The sequence below is a fragment of the Mandrillus leucophaeus genome, unplaced genomic scaffold, assembly GCF_000951045.1.
Source record: "Mandrillus leucophaeus isolate KB7577 unplaced genomic scaffold, Mleu.le_1.0 Scaffold156, whole genome shotgun sequence".
NCBI classification, from domain to species: domain Eukaryota; kingdom Metazoa; phylum Chordata; class Mammalia; order Primates; family Cercopithecidae; genus Mandrillus; species Mandrillus leucophaeus.
Genome location: NW_012101543.1, coordinates 2,220,141 through 2,239,769, shown reverse-complemented (window position 1 = coordinate 2,239,769; position 19,629 = coordinate 2,220,141). Strand labels below are relative to the sequence as shown.

General features: G+C 37.1%; 1 protein-coding gene across 3 annotated transcripts in view; it reads right to left on the bottom strand.

The window, feature by feature from the left end:
- PIK3C2G (phosphatidylinositol-4-phosphate 3-kinase, catalytic subunit type 2 gamma) overlaps positions 1-19,629 on the bottom strand; it is a 415,055-nt gene that overhangs the window by 113,482 nt on the left and 281,944 nt on the right. For all 3 annotated transcript variants that reach the window (XM_011975453.1, XM_011975454.1, XM_011975455.1), the window contains 2 exons: positions 14,459-14,615; positions 6,006-6,115 (listed from right to left, as the gene is read on the bottom strand). In XM_011975453.1, the coding sequence (XP_011830843.1) occupies positions 6,006-6,115; positions 14,459-14,615 (267 nt within the window). The remainder of the gene's footprint in view (positions 1-6,005; positions 6,116-14,458; positions 14,616-19,629) is intronic.

Sequence of the window (19,629 nt, the reverse complement as noted above, 5' to 3'; positions counted from 1 at the left end):
GTCTAAGTCTCTCTGTAGGTCTCTAAGGACTTGCTTTATGAATCTGGGTGCTCCCGTATTGGGTGCATATATATTTAGGATAGTTAGCTCTTCTTGTTGAATTGATCCCTTTACCATTATGTAATGGCTTTGTCTCTTTTGATCTTTGTTGGTTTAAAGTCTGTTTTATCAGAGACTAGGATTGCAACCCCTGCCTTTTTTTGTTTCCCATTTGCTTGGTAGATCTTCCTCTATCCCTTTATTTTGAGCCTATGTGTGTCTCTGCACGTGAGATGGGTCTCCTGAATACAGCACATTGATGGGTCTTGACTATCCAATTTGTCAGCCTGTGTCTTTTAATTGGCGCATTTAGTCCATTTACATTTAAGGTTAATATTGTTATGTGTGAATTTGATCCAGTCATTATGATATTAGCTGGTTATTTTGCTCGTTAGTTGACTCAGTTTCTTCCTAGCATCAATGGTCTTTATAGTTTGGCATGTTTTTGCAGTGGCTGGTACCAGTTGTTCCTTTCCATGTTTAGTGCTTCCTTCAGGAGCTCTTGTAAGGCAGGCCTGGTGATGACAAAATCTCTCAGCATTTGCTTGTCTGTAAAGTATTTTATTTCTCCTTCACTTATGAAGCTTAGTTTGGCTGGATATGAAATTCTGGGTTGAAAATTCTTTTCTTTAAGAATGTTCAATATTGGCCCCCACTCTCTTCTGGTTTGTAGAGTTTCTGCCAAGAGATTTGCTATTAGTTTGATGGGCTTCTCTTTGTGTGTAACCCAACCTTTCTCTCTGGCTGCCCTTAACTTTTTTTCCTTCATTTCAACTTTGATGAATCTGACAATTATGTGTCTTGGAGTTGCTCTTCTCGAGGAGTATCTTTGTGGTGTTCTCTGCATTTCCTGAATTTGAATGTTGGCCTGCATTGCTAGGTTGGGGAAGTTCTTCTGGATAATATCCTGAAGAGTGTTTTCCAACTTGTTTCCATTCTCCCTGTCACTTTCAGGTACACCAGTCAGACGTAGATTTGGTCTTTTCACATAGTCCCATATTTCTTGGAGGATTTGTTCATTTCTTTTTACTCTTTTTTCTCTAAACTTCTCTTCTCACTTCATTTCATTCATTTGATCTTCAATCATTGATACCCTTTCTTCCAGTTGATCAAATTGTCTACTGAAGCTTGTGCATGTGTCACATAGTTCTCGTGCCATGATTTTCAGCTCCACCAGGTCATTTAAGGACTTCTCTACACTGGTTATTCTAGTTAGCCATTCACTTAATCTTTTTTCAAGGTTTTTAGCTTCTTTGCGATGGGTTCGAACATCATCCCTTAGCTTGGAGAAGTTTGATCGTCTGAAGCCTTCTTCTCTCAACTTGTCAAAGTCATTCTCCATCCAGCTTTGTTCCGTTGCTGGCAAGCAGCTGCCTTCCTTTGCAGGAGAAGAGGCGGTCTGATTTTTAGAATTTTCAGCTTTTCTGCTCTGGTTTCTCCCCATTTTGGTGGTTTTATCTACCTTTGGTCTTTGATGATGGTGACGTTCAGATGGGGTTTTGTTGGGGATATCCTTTCTGTTGGTTAGTTTTCCTCCTAACAGTCAGGACCCTCAGCTGCAGGTCTGTTGGAGTTTCCTGGAGGTCCACTCCAGACCCTGTTTGCCTGGGTATCAGCAGCGGAGGCTACAGATCAGCGAATATGGCAGATCAGCGAATATGGCAGATCAGCAAATGTTGCTATCTGATTGTTCCTCTGGAAGCTTCGTCTCAGAGGGGTACCAGGCCATGTGAGGTGTCAGTCAGCCCCTACTGGGAGGTGCCTCCCAGTTAGGCTATTCGGGGGTCAGGGACCCACTTGAGGAGGCAGTCTGTCCATTCTCAGATCTCAAACTCCATGCTGGGAGAACCACTATTCTCTTCAAAGCTGTCAGACAGGGACATTTAAGTCTGCAGAAGTTTCTGCTGCCTTTTGTTCAGCTATGCAATGCCCCAAGAGGTGGAGTGTACAGATGTAGGCAGGCCTCCTTGAGTTGTGGTGGGCCCCACCCAGTTCAAGCTTCCCAGCCAGCCGCTCTGTTTAACTACTCAAGTCTCAGCAATGTTGGTTGCCCCTCCCCCAGCCTCACTGCCGCCTTGCAGTTCCATCTCATACTGCTGTGCTAGCCATGAGCGAGGCTCCGTGGGCATGGGACCCTCTGAGCCAGGCACAGGATATAATCTTCTGGTGCGCCGTTTGATAAGACTGTTGGAGAAGCACAGTATTAGGGTGGGAGTGACCTAATTTTCCAGGTGCCGTCTGTCACAGCTTCCCTTGGCTAGGAAAGGGAATTCCCTGTCCCCTTGCGCTTCCCGGGTGAGGCGATGTCTCACCCTGCTTCGGCTCTTGTTTGGTGAGCCACACCCACTGTCCTGCACCCACTGACTGACAAGCCCCAGTGAGATGAACCTGGTACCTCAGTTGGAAATGCAGAAATCACCCGTCTGCTGTGTCTCTCATGCTGGGAGCTGTAGACTGGAGCTGTTCCTGTTCGGCCATCTTGGAACAAGTCTACATAATTTTTGACCGTTATTTGAATCATGGGTATCCTGTTATTTAGAGTTTCATTAAAGTTGTTTTCAATTATCCCAGGCTACTTTCATAAATTCACTCTATTCATTGTTTAAGGCTTTTCAAAAGACATAATGCATAATTTGTTTCAGAAATATATAATGTACAAATGATAGATCTCAGGAAACATTTTCAAATGGTAGTTACAGTTACAATTAATGGAGGCTGCTGGCCTCTCTATAAGAGATTGTTCATAGTGCTAGATGGGATGTGTGATAGAAAAGATCCTCAGTGCTTGATGTATATATGCTGAGCAAGAAACAGAGAGAAATTGAACAGATATGCTATTTGCACACTAAATCATATCTAAAAATAAAGGTATGTAATTGAGACTTTTAGATTAAAAAATATGACTGAGATGGGCTCTTGGAAGTTAGGAGATAGTGAGCCTCATGGGATATTTCTCTGAGAAGAAAAGTAGAGAGAGGCTCATAGCATTACGGAATGGGCCACAAAAGGAAAAGGAAGGCAGGTGCCTTCCAGGAAGTCAGCAGCCAAGTTACCGGTTAGGGGTCTCTCAAGGTTGCAAAGCAGATCTGGAACCAAACACCCAGGGGACTCCTGGTGGTAGCATAGAGATAACAGTTCCAGGAAGGAACTTCTGTTCTCTGCTGATGCTTGAGGTATTCCGGATAAGAGGATTAGTGCCTGAGAAAGGGTGAAGAATTTATCTTTGTCAAACTTCAGCCAATGCAGGCTTTGAAAAACCTTGAGAAGACTGTGGTCTGAAATACAAAGCAGCGCATTCCTGAGAGCCCACATATGGAAGAGGTGATTTTGAGCATAGAGAATGTTCTCTGGTAAATTATTTAACTTCTCTGGAGTCTCAATTCACTAGTATAAAAATGTAGATAAAGATATTAATACCTCAAAGGATTGTTATGACAATTAAATAGATTACTGTAAGAAAAGCACTTAGAACAGGGCTTGACACGCAAGAAGCACTGCATTAAGTTGTAGTTATTATTATATGCTTTTTATATACTTGATATTTGATGTTTAAATTGTATTTTCTGTTAAATAGGGCTTGTTTCACATTCAGATATTCTTAGAAGTGGGAATACATTCCCTGCTTTACTTGGGAGAAATTGATATAACTCATCAATATATTAATTAAAGGGATAAACAAAACAGTATGTAATTCAGTAATAAATTAAGGACAGCACAAAAGATGGCATGTTCAGGAGAATTATAGAAGAAAAGACTGAGGAGTACTGGAATGATCAGATTAGGTTTCATGGACGAGGTGCTAGCTGTCCAGAATATCAAGGGATGGGTGGGATTAAAAGTTAGATCAGAATCTTCCTGTATTCCAGAAATTTTATGATTCCATTGGAGCATTTCTAGTGAGGCTAGTAATGTGAGTTAAACAGACAAAGCAGGAATGAATGTACATGGAGAGAACGGCCTACCCAGAAAAGGATTCATGTGGAATAATGGAGGCAGAGGGCAGGTGGTTGGATAAACCTTGGCAAAGACAATCAGATTATAAGGTCCTAGGAAGTGAGAGATAGGAGATGGCACACCAAGGAAAATTCTCCAACTGAGAAATGATGTGTCCTGGTTTACATAGTTTGATGCCTTTTAAGGCTTTGATGGAGAACAAGTTCTTTATCCCAAAGTTGAAGAAAGAAGTTTAATTAACAGAACATACCACATAACATTGGTAAGAGGGAAGATTGTCCTGGCAGAGGTACACAGGCAGGATCACACCGTCTGCCTCACCGCCATGAGGTTCTAGCTTCAGATCTACTTCCCACATTAGTTCATGTCCTCTTGAATGGGAAGGGGAGATGAGTCACCATAGGAAAGATCACTGACATCCAAGTCATGCTCTTTACAGATCTCGGTGTGTCCCATGAAGTAGAGGGATAGGAAGAGATGGAATTCTGGCAGATGAATAAAGCCTATTTACATTTTTCTTTTGGCCAGGACCTGAAAGAACTTTTTTCATTCAAATGCATATATGGCTTTGCCTGTTTCAGGGGGGACTAATAGTAAGCTACAGCACTTAATTTATTACTGATCTCAGTTTTTCTCACTTGAATGTCTATTGCCAGAATAAATAAACTATAAGGGCTCTTTCAGCTGTAATATTTTGTGATTCTGTCATATTGCCTCTTTTCTTTTTTTTTTTTCTTTGAGACGGAGTCTCGCTCTGTCGCCCAGGCTGGAGTGCAGTGGCGCGCTGTCTGCTCACTGCAAGCTCCACCTCCCGGGTTCACGCCATTCTCCTGCCTCAGCCTCCCGAGTAGCTGGGACTACAGGCACCCGCCACCTCGCCCGGCTAATTTTTTGTATTTTTTTAGTAGAGACGGGGTTTCACCGTGTTAGCCAGGATGGTCTCGATCTCCTGACCTCATGATCCGCCTGTCTAGGCCTCCCAAAGTGCTGGGATTACAGGCTTGAGCCACCGCACCTGGCCATATGGCCTCTTTTCAACAACAAGGGCAGTGTACGCATTCAGGTTCATGAAACAGAAATCCCTGACGCAAGAGTAATTCCCCAGGCATGTAAGACATCCCCATGAAGCCACCATTGGAATGGGAAACAATTTCTTGCTGTATATTCTGGAAGGATGAGAGAAAAAGTAAAACCTGGACGAGGTTTTATTATAATCATGATTTTCTTTAAAGCATACATTTCACTTGAAAGAATATAATCTCTGTTTGTAAATTTCTAGTGGAAAATATTAGAACAATTAAAAATTAGATGCAAGGCCACAATTAAGAGGTTACAGGAAAGAAAGAATGCAGCTTTTCTCTACTGTTTGTAGGAAAATAATAACTGCTAACATTTATTGAGCACCTAAAATTTGCCAGGAATTATATATCCATTTAAAAATAAAAATTCAAAAGGATCTTATAAAACGTACTGCCCTTTTGATCAGATTTGGGGTCTAATTGATATTCATCATATTCTGCCCAGATTCTTACCTTGATATACATTAGTGTTTTGCTAGACTTGTTTAATAAAAAATAGATTAAAAGTAAAACAGAGTCACAGGTCTTTGACTAAATATCCCAATATGTGTATTGTCTTATAGATGAAAGTAGTGAGTACATATCTCATCATAAATCTCTTTTTCCAAATTGTTTTTCTGGACATATTTCAAGTAGAACAACCAATTTATTTATGTCAGAGGATCTTGCTCTTTTTAATGACCTCTTATTGAGCAATCTGTTAGATGAAGAGGCTGGTTAGCAAACAATGACATGCTGCAGAAACACTGACTAAGGCCTTGTGCTAGACATTCACATTGCTTCCTTTCTGCTCTTTGGAAAAGGGAACACAAGCTTGTTCTAGAAACGACAGCTTCGTACCAATGACTGGTCAACCTGAAATCATCTCCATTGTGGAACATGTGTCTGCTTACATTCATTCATCCATGCTCACACATTCATAGCTGATCTTACTTGGTAAAATGACTTGTTGCTTCCAGGTCTGTGTCTTGCGGACGAAGATTATTATACACATATTTCAGGTCTTGAATTCCACTTAGCTCAGGCAGTCCTGCATATAGCATCTTAACCACAACAAGAACAAACAAAGCAGAAAGAAGACAGAATAAATGCAGACACAGTCAAGCTTACTTGATTAATTCTACCCAGAGACATCTAGACCCAAGTTTGCATTGCAATGTCTTTCAGTTTATATACATGAATGCACATAAGTTCATGCATTTTAACCTCTCCTATTATGTAGTAGAGACAACAGCAATAACAACTATAATAAAAGAATCACTATAATTGGAAAATTCTTGTAGATTAATAATTCAGTTTTATTCTCATCATCAACCAGTGAAGTAAACATGATACTATTATTCCCATGTCAGAATTTGTGTACCTATCATTTAAAATCTATGTGATTTTGAGGAAGTTCCTTAACCTCTTTGAGTCTTCATTTTCTCATTTTTAAAATAGATACAAAATGAGAAAGAGCTTTATACATTACAAAATATTACACAAAGATTATCTAATAATACTCATTTTAGAGAAGAAAAGCTTAATCTCCAGAAAACTGTAAGTGATATGTCCAGGTCAAATGATGTTCAAACATAGAGTATAAAACTCACCCCTCTGGTTCTTAATCCTGTGTTGTTTTATGACTCCATGATTTTCACTAAAAGAATACAATTTTCCCTACTGAAGTGGTGACTATATTTACTAAGGCAATAAATAATTAAGGATAAATTGTATAAGGTATTTTCCTGCTAATTTTCAGGAAGATATTTTGTTTATATTACGGTGTAGACTGAAGGACTTATAATCTCTTTAGTTGTAGACAATGTTTTTTAGAAAATAATAGAACTTTCTAAACTAAATTTGAACTTTGCAAAAAAAAAAAAAAAGAAGACTGCTATCAGTACCTCTGTGACTAAGATGATAAATTATTTACTGCTGTGGAACAAAGGCCCTCTTACAGTAAGAAGTTAAGAATAATACTGTTGATCCTTAAAACAAAGGGTAAAGTAAGAATATGGTTTTGGAAAATGGGTGAAATAGTGATTAACTTGAAGTTCAAATGAGAAAAAGGATGGTATAAAAACTATTCTTTTTTCCCACCACTCCCACCCAGGCTGAGGAAGCAGCATATATGGGAAAGTGAGATGTACAAAGGAAAGCAAGATGTCTTTAATGTGTCTGCAGAAGGAAATCCAGGCTGGCTTTCTGGAACTGAGTATTACGTGGGTGAGCAGCAAGAGATGAGAATGAAAGGCAAGTAGGATAAGACATTCTGGCAACATTAAGGATTTTGTACTCTGTCCTAAAGTACAAAAAAAACAAGAAAGCTCTTTAAGTGTTTTAACATGAAAGTAAGAGATTTAATTGTGTCTTGAAAGATCATTGTGGTTACATATGGAAAATGGACTAAAATGAAGCCCAATAAGAGGCTAGATTAGGAGACTGGTTAGGAATGAAGATCAGCCATTGGATTTTAAATAAATGTAGAAAGTAGAATTGAGAAAACTGGGAGGTTGATTGGACATATTGACAGGGCTGTGAGGGGCCCAAAACACATGCTGTAATACAGATTTGACCGTCATTAGCATATAAATGATAATTGAAGCCAAGGAGATGAATGAGGGAGTCCTGGAGAGTTGTCAACTGTCTCTCCTCCTGGAAGATCTATTAGCATCTTAAACTCTTGACATCTAAATTACAGCAAATTCTCTTCTCACATAAACTTTTCCTTCTTTTTTTCTGTTTCATTTACACTGCCACCACTGTCCAACTAACAAGAAATTCATATCTTCTTTGATTCTCTCTTTTTCCTGGTTCCTACAATCAATTACTTCATTCTATTAAAAACACTCCTCAGCAGTCTCTTGTATTCATTCCCCTTTTTCATTGTAATTATCATTGTCCTAATTCAGCCCCTCATCTTCATTTGCCTAGATATCTTGAATTACTTTTATCTTGTTCTCCAATCCTTATCTCTTTAATTCCATAAACTCTGTTATCTGCCTAAGATCCCAGGTAGATAATGGTACTACTTCATTATAAGCATACAAACTTCTAGTTTGTCAAGTGTCTAAAATCCTTATTCTGGTCACAAATGTCTTTAGTCACACTATAACTTATCACTCCAGCCTCATCTTCTACAGAGATTTCCATCTGTAGCACAGACTGGGCAAACTTGGTTACCTTCATTTACTACACGTCATGCCCATGCTCATTAAACCTCCACACATACATTTTTCTCTCAGCTGGAATTGCCTTTTCTCTCTTTCCTTGTCTACTGAAATTCTTTTTCAAGGCTCAGCTTCCTCTTTGAAGCATCACTGATCCTTGTGATGAGATTTAATGACTGCTTTCTTTGTACAATCATATTTTGGTCCTACTTCTTTCACAGTACTTATTGCTTCCTAGCTTTTACTGTGTTTTGTTCATATGTATGTTTGTCACGTTAGATCTTAAGTTCTTTGAGAACAGGAACTGGATTTGTATTTAATGTTGAATTGTGTACATTGCCCAGGATGGTGCTTTGAAAATAGCTAGATTTTAATAAATGTCTGGTGTAATGAATGCATGAATAAATGAATAAAAAATACATGATTCAGGCTACAGTAACCAAAACAGCATGGTACTGGTAAAAAATAGGCACATAGACCAATGGAACAAAACAGAGGCCAGAAATAAGGTTGCACAATTATGACCATCTGATCTTTGACTAAGCTGACAAAAACAAGCAGTGTGGAAAGGACTCCCGATTTAATAAATGCTGTTGGGATAACTGGCTAGCCATATGCACAAGATTGAAGCTGGACCCCTTCCTTACACCATATACAAAAATCAACTCAAGATGGATTAAAGACTTAAATGTAAAACCCAAAGCTATAAAAATCTGGAAGACAACCTAGGCAATACCATCCTGGACATAGGAATGGGCAAAGATTTCATGATGAAGACACCAAAAACAATCGCAATGAGAGCAAAAATTGGCAGGTGGGATCTAATTAAACGTAAGAGCTTCTGCACAGCAAAAGAAACTATCAACAGAGTAAACAGGCAACCTATAGAATGAGAGAAAATATTTGCAAACTATGCATCTGACAAAGGTCTAATACCCAGCATCTATAAGAAACTTAAAACATATTTACAAGAGAAAAACAAAAAATCCCATTAAAAAGTGGGCAAAGGACATGAACAGACACTTCTCAAAAGAAGGCATACATGTGGTCAACAAGCATATGAAAAAAAACTCAATACCACTGATCACTAGAGAAATGCAAATCAAAACCACAATAAGACAGCATCTCACACCAGTCAGAATGCCTATTAGTAAAAAGTCAGAAAATAACAGATGCTGGCGAGGCTGTGGAGAAAAGGGAACACTTATACACTGTTGGCTGGAGTATAAATTATTTCAACCATTGTGAAAAGCAGTATGGTGATTCCTCAAAGAGCTAAAAGCAGAACTACCATTAGACACAGCAGTCTCATTGCTGGGTATATCATTCTACTGTAAAGACACATGCACACAAATGTTCACTGCAGCACTATTTACAATAGCAAAGACATGGAATCAACCTAAATGTCCATCGGTGACAGACTGGATAAAGAAAATGGGGCACATATACACCATAGAATACTATGAAGCCTGACAAAAAATGAGATCATGTCTTTTGCTGGAACATGGATGGAGCTGGAGGCTATTATCCTTAGCAAACTAATGCAGGAACAGAAAACCATATACTGCATATTCTCACTTATAAGAGGGAGCTAAATGGTGAGAACTCATGAACACAAAGATGGAAACAACAGGCACTGGGTTCTACTTGAGGGTCAAGGGTAGGAGGAGGGTGAGAAGCAGGAAAGATCACTACTGGGTACTGGGCTTAATACCTGGGTGATGAAATAATCTGCACATCAAATCCCTGTGACAGAAGTTTACCTGTATAATAAACCTTCACAGGTACCCCGAATCTAAAACAAAAGTTTAAAATAAGAGAGAAAAAAATGCTTGATGCTTTTAGGCAATGAAAACATACAATTAGCAAATTTAATGCTGACTACTAAACTTAACAAAGTCAACCATAGGAAGACACATTCCCGATAGTCACTAGAATCTAGATTAGGTTTTATCTTACTAGTTCTGTACTAAGAGGTATAGAGACTTCTGTGTGCTCATTGAGGCAGATTTCTTCTTTATCACACTGTAACTATCCATTTTCTAAGGACAGGCTGCTTCTGTAAGGTCTGAATTGCATTCCGGTTTCTCTGGATACCCTGAGTTCACACCTGCTTGGTTAGAACTCTATCAAACATTTCTCTGGAAAGTGGACCCTATACTTACTCGTTCCCTTGCCAACACCCACACACATAACCCACACATGTCACACACTAGCCGCCAAGTACAGACTGCTTCATACCAGATGAACCTATAATAGTTCTCTCCCCACCATGTATCTGACTAAAAGTAACATGTGCCAAGTTTGCCTTATTAATGTGTTCTGTTCCTTGGAGAGGAGACTTTGAGTGTTGACTCTGCATATCACAGAGTAAGGATGGCCTCTTAGCCGGGTGCACTTAGCTGTGTCTCTTCTCGATCCCCAGCCACATGGTTCAGGTGCCTCCCACTCCAGACTGCATGGGTAATAACTTTAATGGGGGCAATAGCAAAGGGAAAGCGAAGCTAGAACAGGAAGTGAACAGATATAGGTAATGAACAGATATCTCCCCTTTTAAAGGTCAGGAACATTTTTGAAGTCTTTACTTTTGTTCTCTTCCTACTAAGTCCAAATCTGTTTTAACAGTTATGCTCAGAAAAGCAGACACTCTTCCCCATCACATAGAGAAGTTAGAAAGATTTCTGATGGGAAATATCTGATATAATAATGGGTGTGATAAACATTTTAAACTGGGCAAATGGTCTCTGTGTTCTCTGGAAGCCTTCCATAATAGCTGATATTGATTTTTTAATGAGAGAAAAGCTGATGAAACACAGGCTTTTATTTTCGTGAACTCAGCCGGCAACACTCTTGGGTCTCCTACAGATGTTACTTTTAAGCAAGATGGGAATTTCATGGATTACTTTTTCCCCTGCTTTTCTCAGGAGTAAATAAAAAGCAATATGGATATCTGGAGACATGCTGCTCTCTACCAAGGATGAGCCATTAACTCTGTAGTGGACCCACGAAATGCTTGTGGCCCATAATCCTCGGGACTGATCATTCGCACAAGATAGAATTTATAACCCATGTCAAGTATTTCTCAAGTTGTAACTGGGTCATGGTAAGTAGACTGAATTCTTTTTAAAGAATTTAACATAAAAGAGTCAGGTTGAGACAGAATTAACAAATAGATTACATACATAAGTAGAAAATAGTCTTTCACAAATTTAAACTTGGTTTTATTTTATAAGAAACTATACCAAAGAAAGTGTGGTCCTGAAACCTTCACTAAATGCTTTGATGGTCTATAGAGTCTCATAAGATACACAATTGAGAAGAAGAGAGTTGAGAGGTAAATGAACAGAAACTGAGGTAATAACACGGTGCTGTTTTACATGTATTTATTCATTAGTTTAATTGGTCCACATTGCTTCTGATCTCTATTTCAATTTCTGTGACAGCCTAAATCTAAGATTATATGTTTACTCTGGATTAGTGCCTTGCACTGCCAAATTTTCTTCCTTAGCCTAAAGGAGCTGAATAATTAGAGCATAGACCTTTTTATTGGATATACTATATTCCAGAAATTTTCAACAACTGATTAATGATAAATTATTTTAATACTTATGAATAAAATACCATATGGCTACTTCTTTTAAATAAAATATCACTATATATTCTCTTTGGCGATTGTTTAATATATCATGACTCAATGCTGAATGCTTTGTTAAGGTACGTTGAAAAGTTTATTAAACAAGAGAAAAAAAGCCCACTGATAGCTTTCTGAATCTATTTTTTTTCCAAAGAGCTGTTCTTTCACATTATTTTAACATGCTCAGTTTTCATCATTATAATTTTAGTGTCACCTGAGAAACAGCGTAACTTATATTTGTGCTTTTCTGTTTTGGGTTTATTTTTGAAATATCTGGAGCAGGTTAAAGCAGTTGTTAAAATTTGGTACTACTCCTCATATGTAGTTATTTATATCATTATAGGCATTTAGAAATGCTGGACACCTCGGTTATTATTATTATTATTTTTTTGAGATGGAGTCTTGCTCTGTTGCCCAGGCTGGAGTGCAGTGGCATGATCTGGACTCACTGCCAGCTCCGCCTCCCGGGTTCACGCCATTCTCCTGCCTCAGCCTCCTGAGTAGCTAGGACTTCAGGTGCCGCCACCACACCCGGCTAATTTTTTGTATTTTTAGTAGAGATGGGGTTTCACCCTGTTAGCCAGGATGGTCTGGATCTCCTGACCTCGTGATCCACCCACCTTGGCCTCCCAAAGTGCTGGGACTACAGGCGTGAGCCCATAATCCCATGCCTGGCCACACCTCAGTTTTTTATGTAAATTAGTTTTATCTTCCTCATTAAATTGAAAATTTTAAGACTCTGGGTTTCATCATATGTTAATGTATCCTTGCAGTTTCTAGCCTATGGTAAACAAGAGCTCATGAATTCATGAGCTTGATTCTACCTGGATATTTATTATTTAAATGGGGTCAGAATCACAGACTTAATCCTTGTAGGGTTTTTTTTTGTTTGTTTGTGGTACAGTCACATTATAAACCATAGTCATTTCATACTTGCAAAATGGCCTAATAGAATTGGGAGCTAGAATGCAGATTTACCAATAAGAATCCTTGGCTATTACTGAAAAACCAACTTGTAGATTTTGGAGATGCGTAGAACTTTATATATCCACTTTACACAAGAAGAAACCAGTATATTTGCATATGAAGGACATGTTTATGATATTTTTAGAAATACTTATCTTTCAAGGCAAGGTGGAGAGAAGTAAGGTGAATATGTTGTTTGAAAGTTAAAACAAGAATCTAAATCAAATCTTCCTTGCAACAAAGTTAACATTTGTTCTGTACTAACCAATGAACTTTTCTGTGGTGATGGAAGTTTCCTATCTGTGCTGACCAATGGGCTACTACTAGCCAAACGTGGCTACTGAGTACTTGAAATGTGATCAGTGAAACTGAAGAATGGAGTTTTAAATTTTGTTTAATAAAAATTAATTTAAATATAAACAAACATGTGACTAGAGGATATTACATTGGACAGTGTTCTTATAAATTAACAAGGATCTAGTATAAGAACATAAATGAATTGAATGGCAACTACTGTGCTAAGTGCTTTTTGTTAATGATCTGTTAGGGTTATTATGAATTTTAAATCAATTAATACACACAAAGCAATTTAAAACAATTAATACACATACAGCACTTAGCACAGTGCCTAGGCCATGCAAAGAATTCACTGTTAGGTCATTTATTCATTAACTCTACAAGGTAGATGTTGTTATCTTCATTTAATAGATAAGGAAACAGTCTTTTGGGGGTTAAGTAACATATCGTGAAGAATGTAGCCAGTAAAATGCCAAACTAGGATTGAAACCCCGAAAGGTCTGCCTGCCACGTTTGTACCCTTAACAACATGTGGTAGAATTATTGTCATCTGGAAGTTTTAAATCAGTTATTTTTCATAGACTCCAAATCCCATGCTGATAGACCAAATGTATGTTTCCCATGTATAGTTTGCTGCAATCCCTAGTGTGTATGTACGTGCCTAGAGGAATCACTATATCCCTCTCCTAGAAGATATTTCTATCAGATTTTTCTTCCTTCATGGTACATATCTGGTCTCCATCTCTTTAAATTGGACAGTGGAATAAAACCTTAAATTTTCCCCTGCTGGTCACAAGAGAGTGTGTGGGACCATGACTCAGTACACCTAATGCATACCACTAAAAGTTGAGTCGCTGGCAACTCACTTTCCAATTTTGACCCTCAGTTTCTTAATGTGGGAAATTGGCAAGTGATCAAAGGTGGAGTTTGGAATGGAGAACCAGGGACAATTCTTGCCTCCTCTACATTATGTTGTCATGATATATAAGTGAGATAATATATATAAGGCATTTTTGAAAGATCCTAATGCCCAATATGACTGAAGGCATTATTTTTAAAATGACTCTCCTTGAACATTAGTCAAAATATAGTGGGATAACCCCTACATGCACCAATATTGATATGAATAGGAATGTTTGAGACAATAACTATGAAAGAATATATTAAATTGTTCAGGAATATGTTTATAAGCTGTACAATAGTACTCTTAGTTTGCTCATTCCTTTTTCTTCTGAATAGCTCCTTGGGGAACTCCAAGCCATTAGTAAAAATAGACTACTGAAGCCGAGGCATAAATGAAGCTTATTATTTTTGGTTTTTTTCCCCAAGGGACTTACCATTTCTAGCAGGTTCAAGAGCAGTTGGCTGTGCTTTCTAATAATATTATAAGCACGACAGCAAAGTTCCACAAAATCTTGGAAATGCTGTGGGTTTTTCCCACCCTCTGTAATAAAGTATTCCATCTCTGAAGTAAAAATGAAAGGAGCTCGGTCCCTATAAACCAAAAACAGCAGCAATCATTCAAAGGAAGAGAAATGGTTTGTCAGGTTAAATCAGCAGTTATAACGACTTATTTTCATTTGAATTTTCTTGTTTTTTTTCTCTACTGTAATAGATACATTTCCTTCATTGTAGGACAGCTTGAGAAACTGCATAATTGTAGGCTTTGAATAACTGGGCTGCAATAGAGAGAAAAGGATAAGATACTTTACAATTCAACTATATTGTCTGAAATGTTTAATTCTAAATTACATGTGGAGGGGAATATTATTCATTAAAAGTATCATAAAGGCCAATTCAGAGTGAAGGTGATATTTATGGAGTCTTTATAAAAAGTACATTTTCTGCTAAATTTTGATATGATCAAACAGATGTGTTTGACCTTATAGTATTAAAAAAATTGCCTTAAATGATGACCCTTTAGGAAAAAAGTTTCTGGTAAAAGCTAAGAAAAAAGCAGATGTTAACAATTCACTGGCATCTGCTTAGTGAAGGGGAAAAAAGGTAGCTATATTTTATTTCACACTAGACCCAGTAAAACTGCTGATCAGAAAGGAAGAATATGAATAGACCATGTTATTATGTAAGTAATACTGACTACTGTAGTCTAAGGATGGAAAAATAAGAAAACAAAAGACCTGAGAGAAGATGGTCCCATGTCCTCCATCTTTGTTAGTTTTTTTTTTAATCATGTAATTTAAGATATGGATAGGCCTGAGATGAAGTATTAGCAATTCTAACAGAGAATAGCAGAGAGAGGCCTGGAAACATCCCTGTTTGAGGAATTATCACTCACTGAATAAGGACACAGAGTTTTGGTACCTTAGGCCAATTTAACACCAATTTGGTGAAGGGTTAGACCAAGTAGCAATTTAAAAAGTCATGGATTATTGAGGGAAACTCTTATTTTTTTAAACAATAAAACATAGTTGTTTTCTTTTTGTTGCTATGCTTAGCTATTTTAGCAAAAATACAATGGAGTGAAAAATTTCACTAATCTGACAGTTAATGAAACCTTTCAGTAGTATGGATATTTATATCAGAAAGCTATAACTTCAGCAATTTGTGGCAGGTTTGGGACAGTGGAGTCTAATTGCAGGCAAAATGTATAAAAGAAAACAAACACCCTAGTTTTTTGGCTATGATTATTTTATTTAGAAAATTTATTTTGTAATCATGCTACCATAATGCCTGCAGGAAAGGCTGGAATACCAGTACCTTCACTTCTGTTTATATTCATTCATTTCTTCAACAACATTTATTGAGCACATACATACACTGAGGCCTATGTCTAAAGTATCATGTCTAAATTTTAAAATTTTGATTCAAAATCCTTTTTTATTTGGCCTTCATTGACTTATCCAACCTATGTTCCATGAATTATTTAACAAGTTCTTGACTTTAGCCAAGCTGGAAGAAGAGATTTTGAAAACATGAGATAAGATATAGCATAGGTTCTAATTCTGGACCTGCTATGTCTCGATTCTTCATCTCTAAACCACCTAACTCTTAGAATTGCTGTGACGATTAACTTAGGAAATGTACATGTACATAAATGCCTGACACATAAGGAGGGTGGCACATTTGTGAATTGCTCACACTAGAGAGAGGCTCCTGCGGAGGCACAGACTGTGGGCCTGTTAGCCAGGTTTCAAATCATGGCTCCACCACTTACTATAGTAGTTCTATGACTCTGGGTGACTTATTCTCTCCATGCTGCAATCTCCTTCTTTGTAAAATGGAGATGAGAGCACTTGACTCTTGATCTTGTTGAGAGAATCAAATGGGTCATACCACATGCAAGTGTTTAGAACATAGCCGAGCATGTAGTAAGCACTCACCAAATTTTAAATAGTATTGTCTGCAAACAGCCAAGTGTCCTTATAGCTGAACCTTGTTATCACTAAATTTCCTTGCCTCTTCAAAAATCTATCAGTAAAATCTCATCCTTATTCCAAGGTTTAATTTACTCTGTGTTACTCCATGTAACCTCTCTTGCTACATAAACCCATAAGTGGATCACTGAATTTGATAGCATTTTTTATATATCACTCACTCATTCATCACTATTGCTATCATTTTAGTAGAGTTTTAGTAATATAATAGATTTTCATAATCAGAAAAAATTTTAATTTTATATGTAACAGTTTTCTAATAGTTTTTCCACTGTCTATACTGTGTTTACTATATTGAGTAGGACTTTGGAAATACTTTTAGAAGAGTATTAATTTTTACAACTTCCTGAAACTTTTTCTCCTAATATGATGAATATACTTTTCTCTTTTCCATAAGGAGAATTATGGTGGATCACATTAATTTCTCTTGGAAGGTTTCTGTAGTTATGCTCAAGTTCATGAGATAACACATTTCCTTTGTCCATGGTCACCATTATTAGAAATCAGATGCGGAAACACCATAACAGAAAGTTAAATACACAAGAGAAACATATACAAATTAAATAAAATATAAAGTGATATTAAAGAAACAAATTTCAGTTGTGTTTAAACATTATCATAGTCTAAATTTTCAGTGGATCCAACAAAATAAAATGCTATATCTTTTCTGAATTATTTTCATGACTCACTTCTGAGCATTTTTTTTTAAATCTCAGAATTACCCTAAACTTGTGTATAAATGAAAAGAAACCTCACATGTGCAAAAAAATCCCATCTATTCCTATAAGATGCAGAAACTTCAGTTGGGATGTAATTTATCAGTGCACTGAAATGTAAACCTATTCCTACATTATAGAATTAATGTGTTGGAGTTTATCTCTGAAATTTAAACATTATTTATAAATCTGAGGTATAAATTGGTTGTGACAAAAGGGAATATTCTAAACTATTTGATCTCTCATGGTCTGTACTGTGATTACATTTTGAATTATATATTGAAAATCTCTTATTTATAGCTATATAAATAAATTATAGATATTTCTTGTTGTGACTATCCTATCTTTTGTTTTTTTTCTAGATTAATGGTTTTACCTTTGCTTACCAAAGTCCCACCTGTTCTTGCTTTTTTATCTTTTACTCATATTGTAACTACTGGTTTCTTTCTTCCTTTTTTTTTTCTCTCTTTCTCACCTGATGTTCTAAAACTGATTTAGAGGTCAGGACCAAAAATCTTGTCTTACAGGTCTCCAATTAACCCAACCCTTGTCAGAATCAGAAGTCTCTCTCTCTCTTTTTTTTTTAATCCAAATGACCTGTATGATTTTCAAGAGCAGAGGAAGTAGTCCACCTTCCTTTTATATAGTCTTAACATCGGAAACAATATTTTGACGTTATTCTCTTATATGCAATGAATGCAACAATAAATAAACATAGTTCATATAGTGAAGAGCTTGTGATACTTTGACATTTATTTGGGAAGGTCATAAGTACAAACATATTTGTAATGATTCTGTCATTTTTGTTGTCAAAGTTAATATTTTCATTAACTTATGACCATTTTTCCCGGAAGTTATTATTGTTTTTTAAATGCAGAGACTGAATATTTTACAGATTTCCAATAGGGGTGAGAAGTGAGTTGGTGGTTTAAAAATGTATATATACTTAGAAATGTAAGAACATTTATATTACAGATAGTAATTATTAAGCAGACAAATAAATTCACTTAAATATAAGAAATAGCAAGAGGCTGGGCATGGTGGCTCACACCTGTAATCCCAGCATTTTGGGAGGCTGAGAGGGGTAGATTACCTGAGGCCAGGAACTTGAGGCCAGTCTGAGCAACATGGTGAAACCCTATCTCTACAAAAAATACAAAAGTTATCCGGGCACAGTGGCGCCCACCTGTAATCCTAGCTACTCGAGAGGCTGAGGCACAAGAATTGCTTGAACCTGGGAGGCGGAGGTTGCAGTGAGCTGAGATTGTGCCACTGAACTCCAGTCTGGGAGACAAAGCAAGGCTCTGTCTCCAAAAAAAAAAAAAAAAGAAAAGAAAGAAAAAAAAAGAAATATCAGGACAATTAATAGTTTGCTGTTTATTACTTTCACCTGTTTTCCTTCCAGCCATATTGTATATAAAATCTCCTTGTAGAGTCATTAGAATACCAAGATCATCATTATTAAGCATTTGCAGATCACCACTGAACTGAAGAAACACAGAGTTTTAGGGTATGTTTCTGTATATTAGGTGAACTGAGTCTAATCAGGGAGATATACACTATAGTTATTTATCAACAAATACTGAGCTTCTATAATAGATTTGTGCAAGGCTTGTAAGTGAGGTGAAAGATTTTTAAAAATCAATGTTCTAAAAGCAATATCAATTTATTAAATAAGAACAATAATGTTTTGAAAAGATTACTCCACTAATAATACAGAGAAGGGTTTGGAACAGGGAGGGTGTATATAAGCAGATCAGACAAGAGACTTTTGCAAAAAATTTTGACCAGATATGATAATAGCTTAGATTAGAGTTGCGGCATACAGATAACAGAGAAAGGGGAAGACTTAAAGCATATTTCAGAGAAAAAAAATCAATTGGGTTTCATGATAATTAGAATGGGAGGGAGAAGAGGTGCCAAGAAGAACTTTAACTTTTTCCCTTGTATAGCAGGAAGACTGCAGTGCAACATTCAGAGGTGGCTCAGCCTTGAGCTTAAGTTATATTTGAGGTGACTCTGGGACATACAATTGCAGGTTAAAATGAGGATACTCATTTCTGGGCCATGGAGAAAAGATTTAGGTTGGAGGTAAAATTTTGTGAGTGAAACTTCTGATTCTGGGAAGATGAAGTAGGCTTATTTTTCCTTGTTCCTCCCACTGAGTATATTAAGAACTCTGGAAATTATATACAAAGCAAACATAAGGTGATTCTGAAAAGCATAAAGAAGACAGACTACCTAGGGATGTCAGGACTCAAGTAACAACATGGAGGTGAGTTTTCTGGGTTTTCTTTTTTACCTCATATATTCTAGGCATGAAATATATGCTGCTAAAGTAGGCAATCTAAAAAACCCCAAAGAAAAACCTGCTTTAAAGGGGCAGTCAAAAACAAA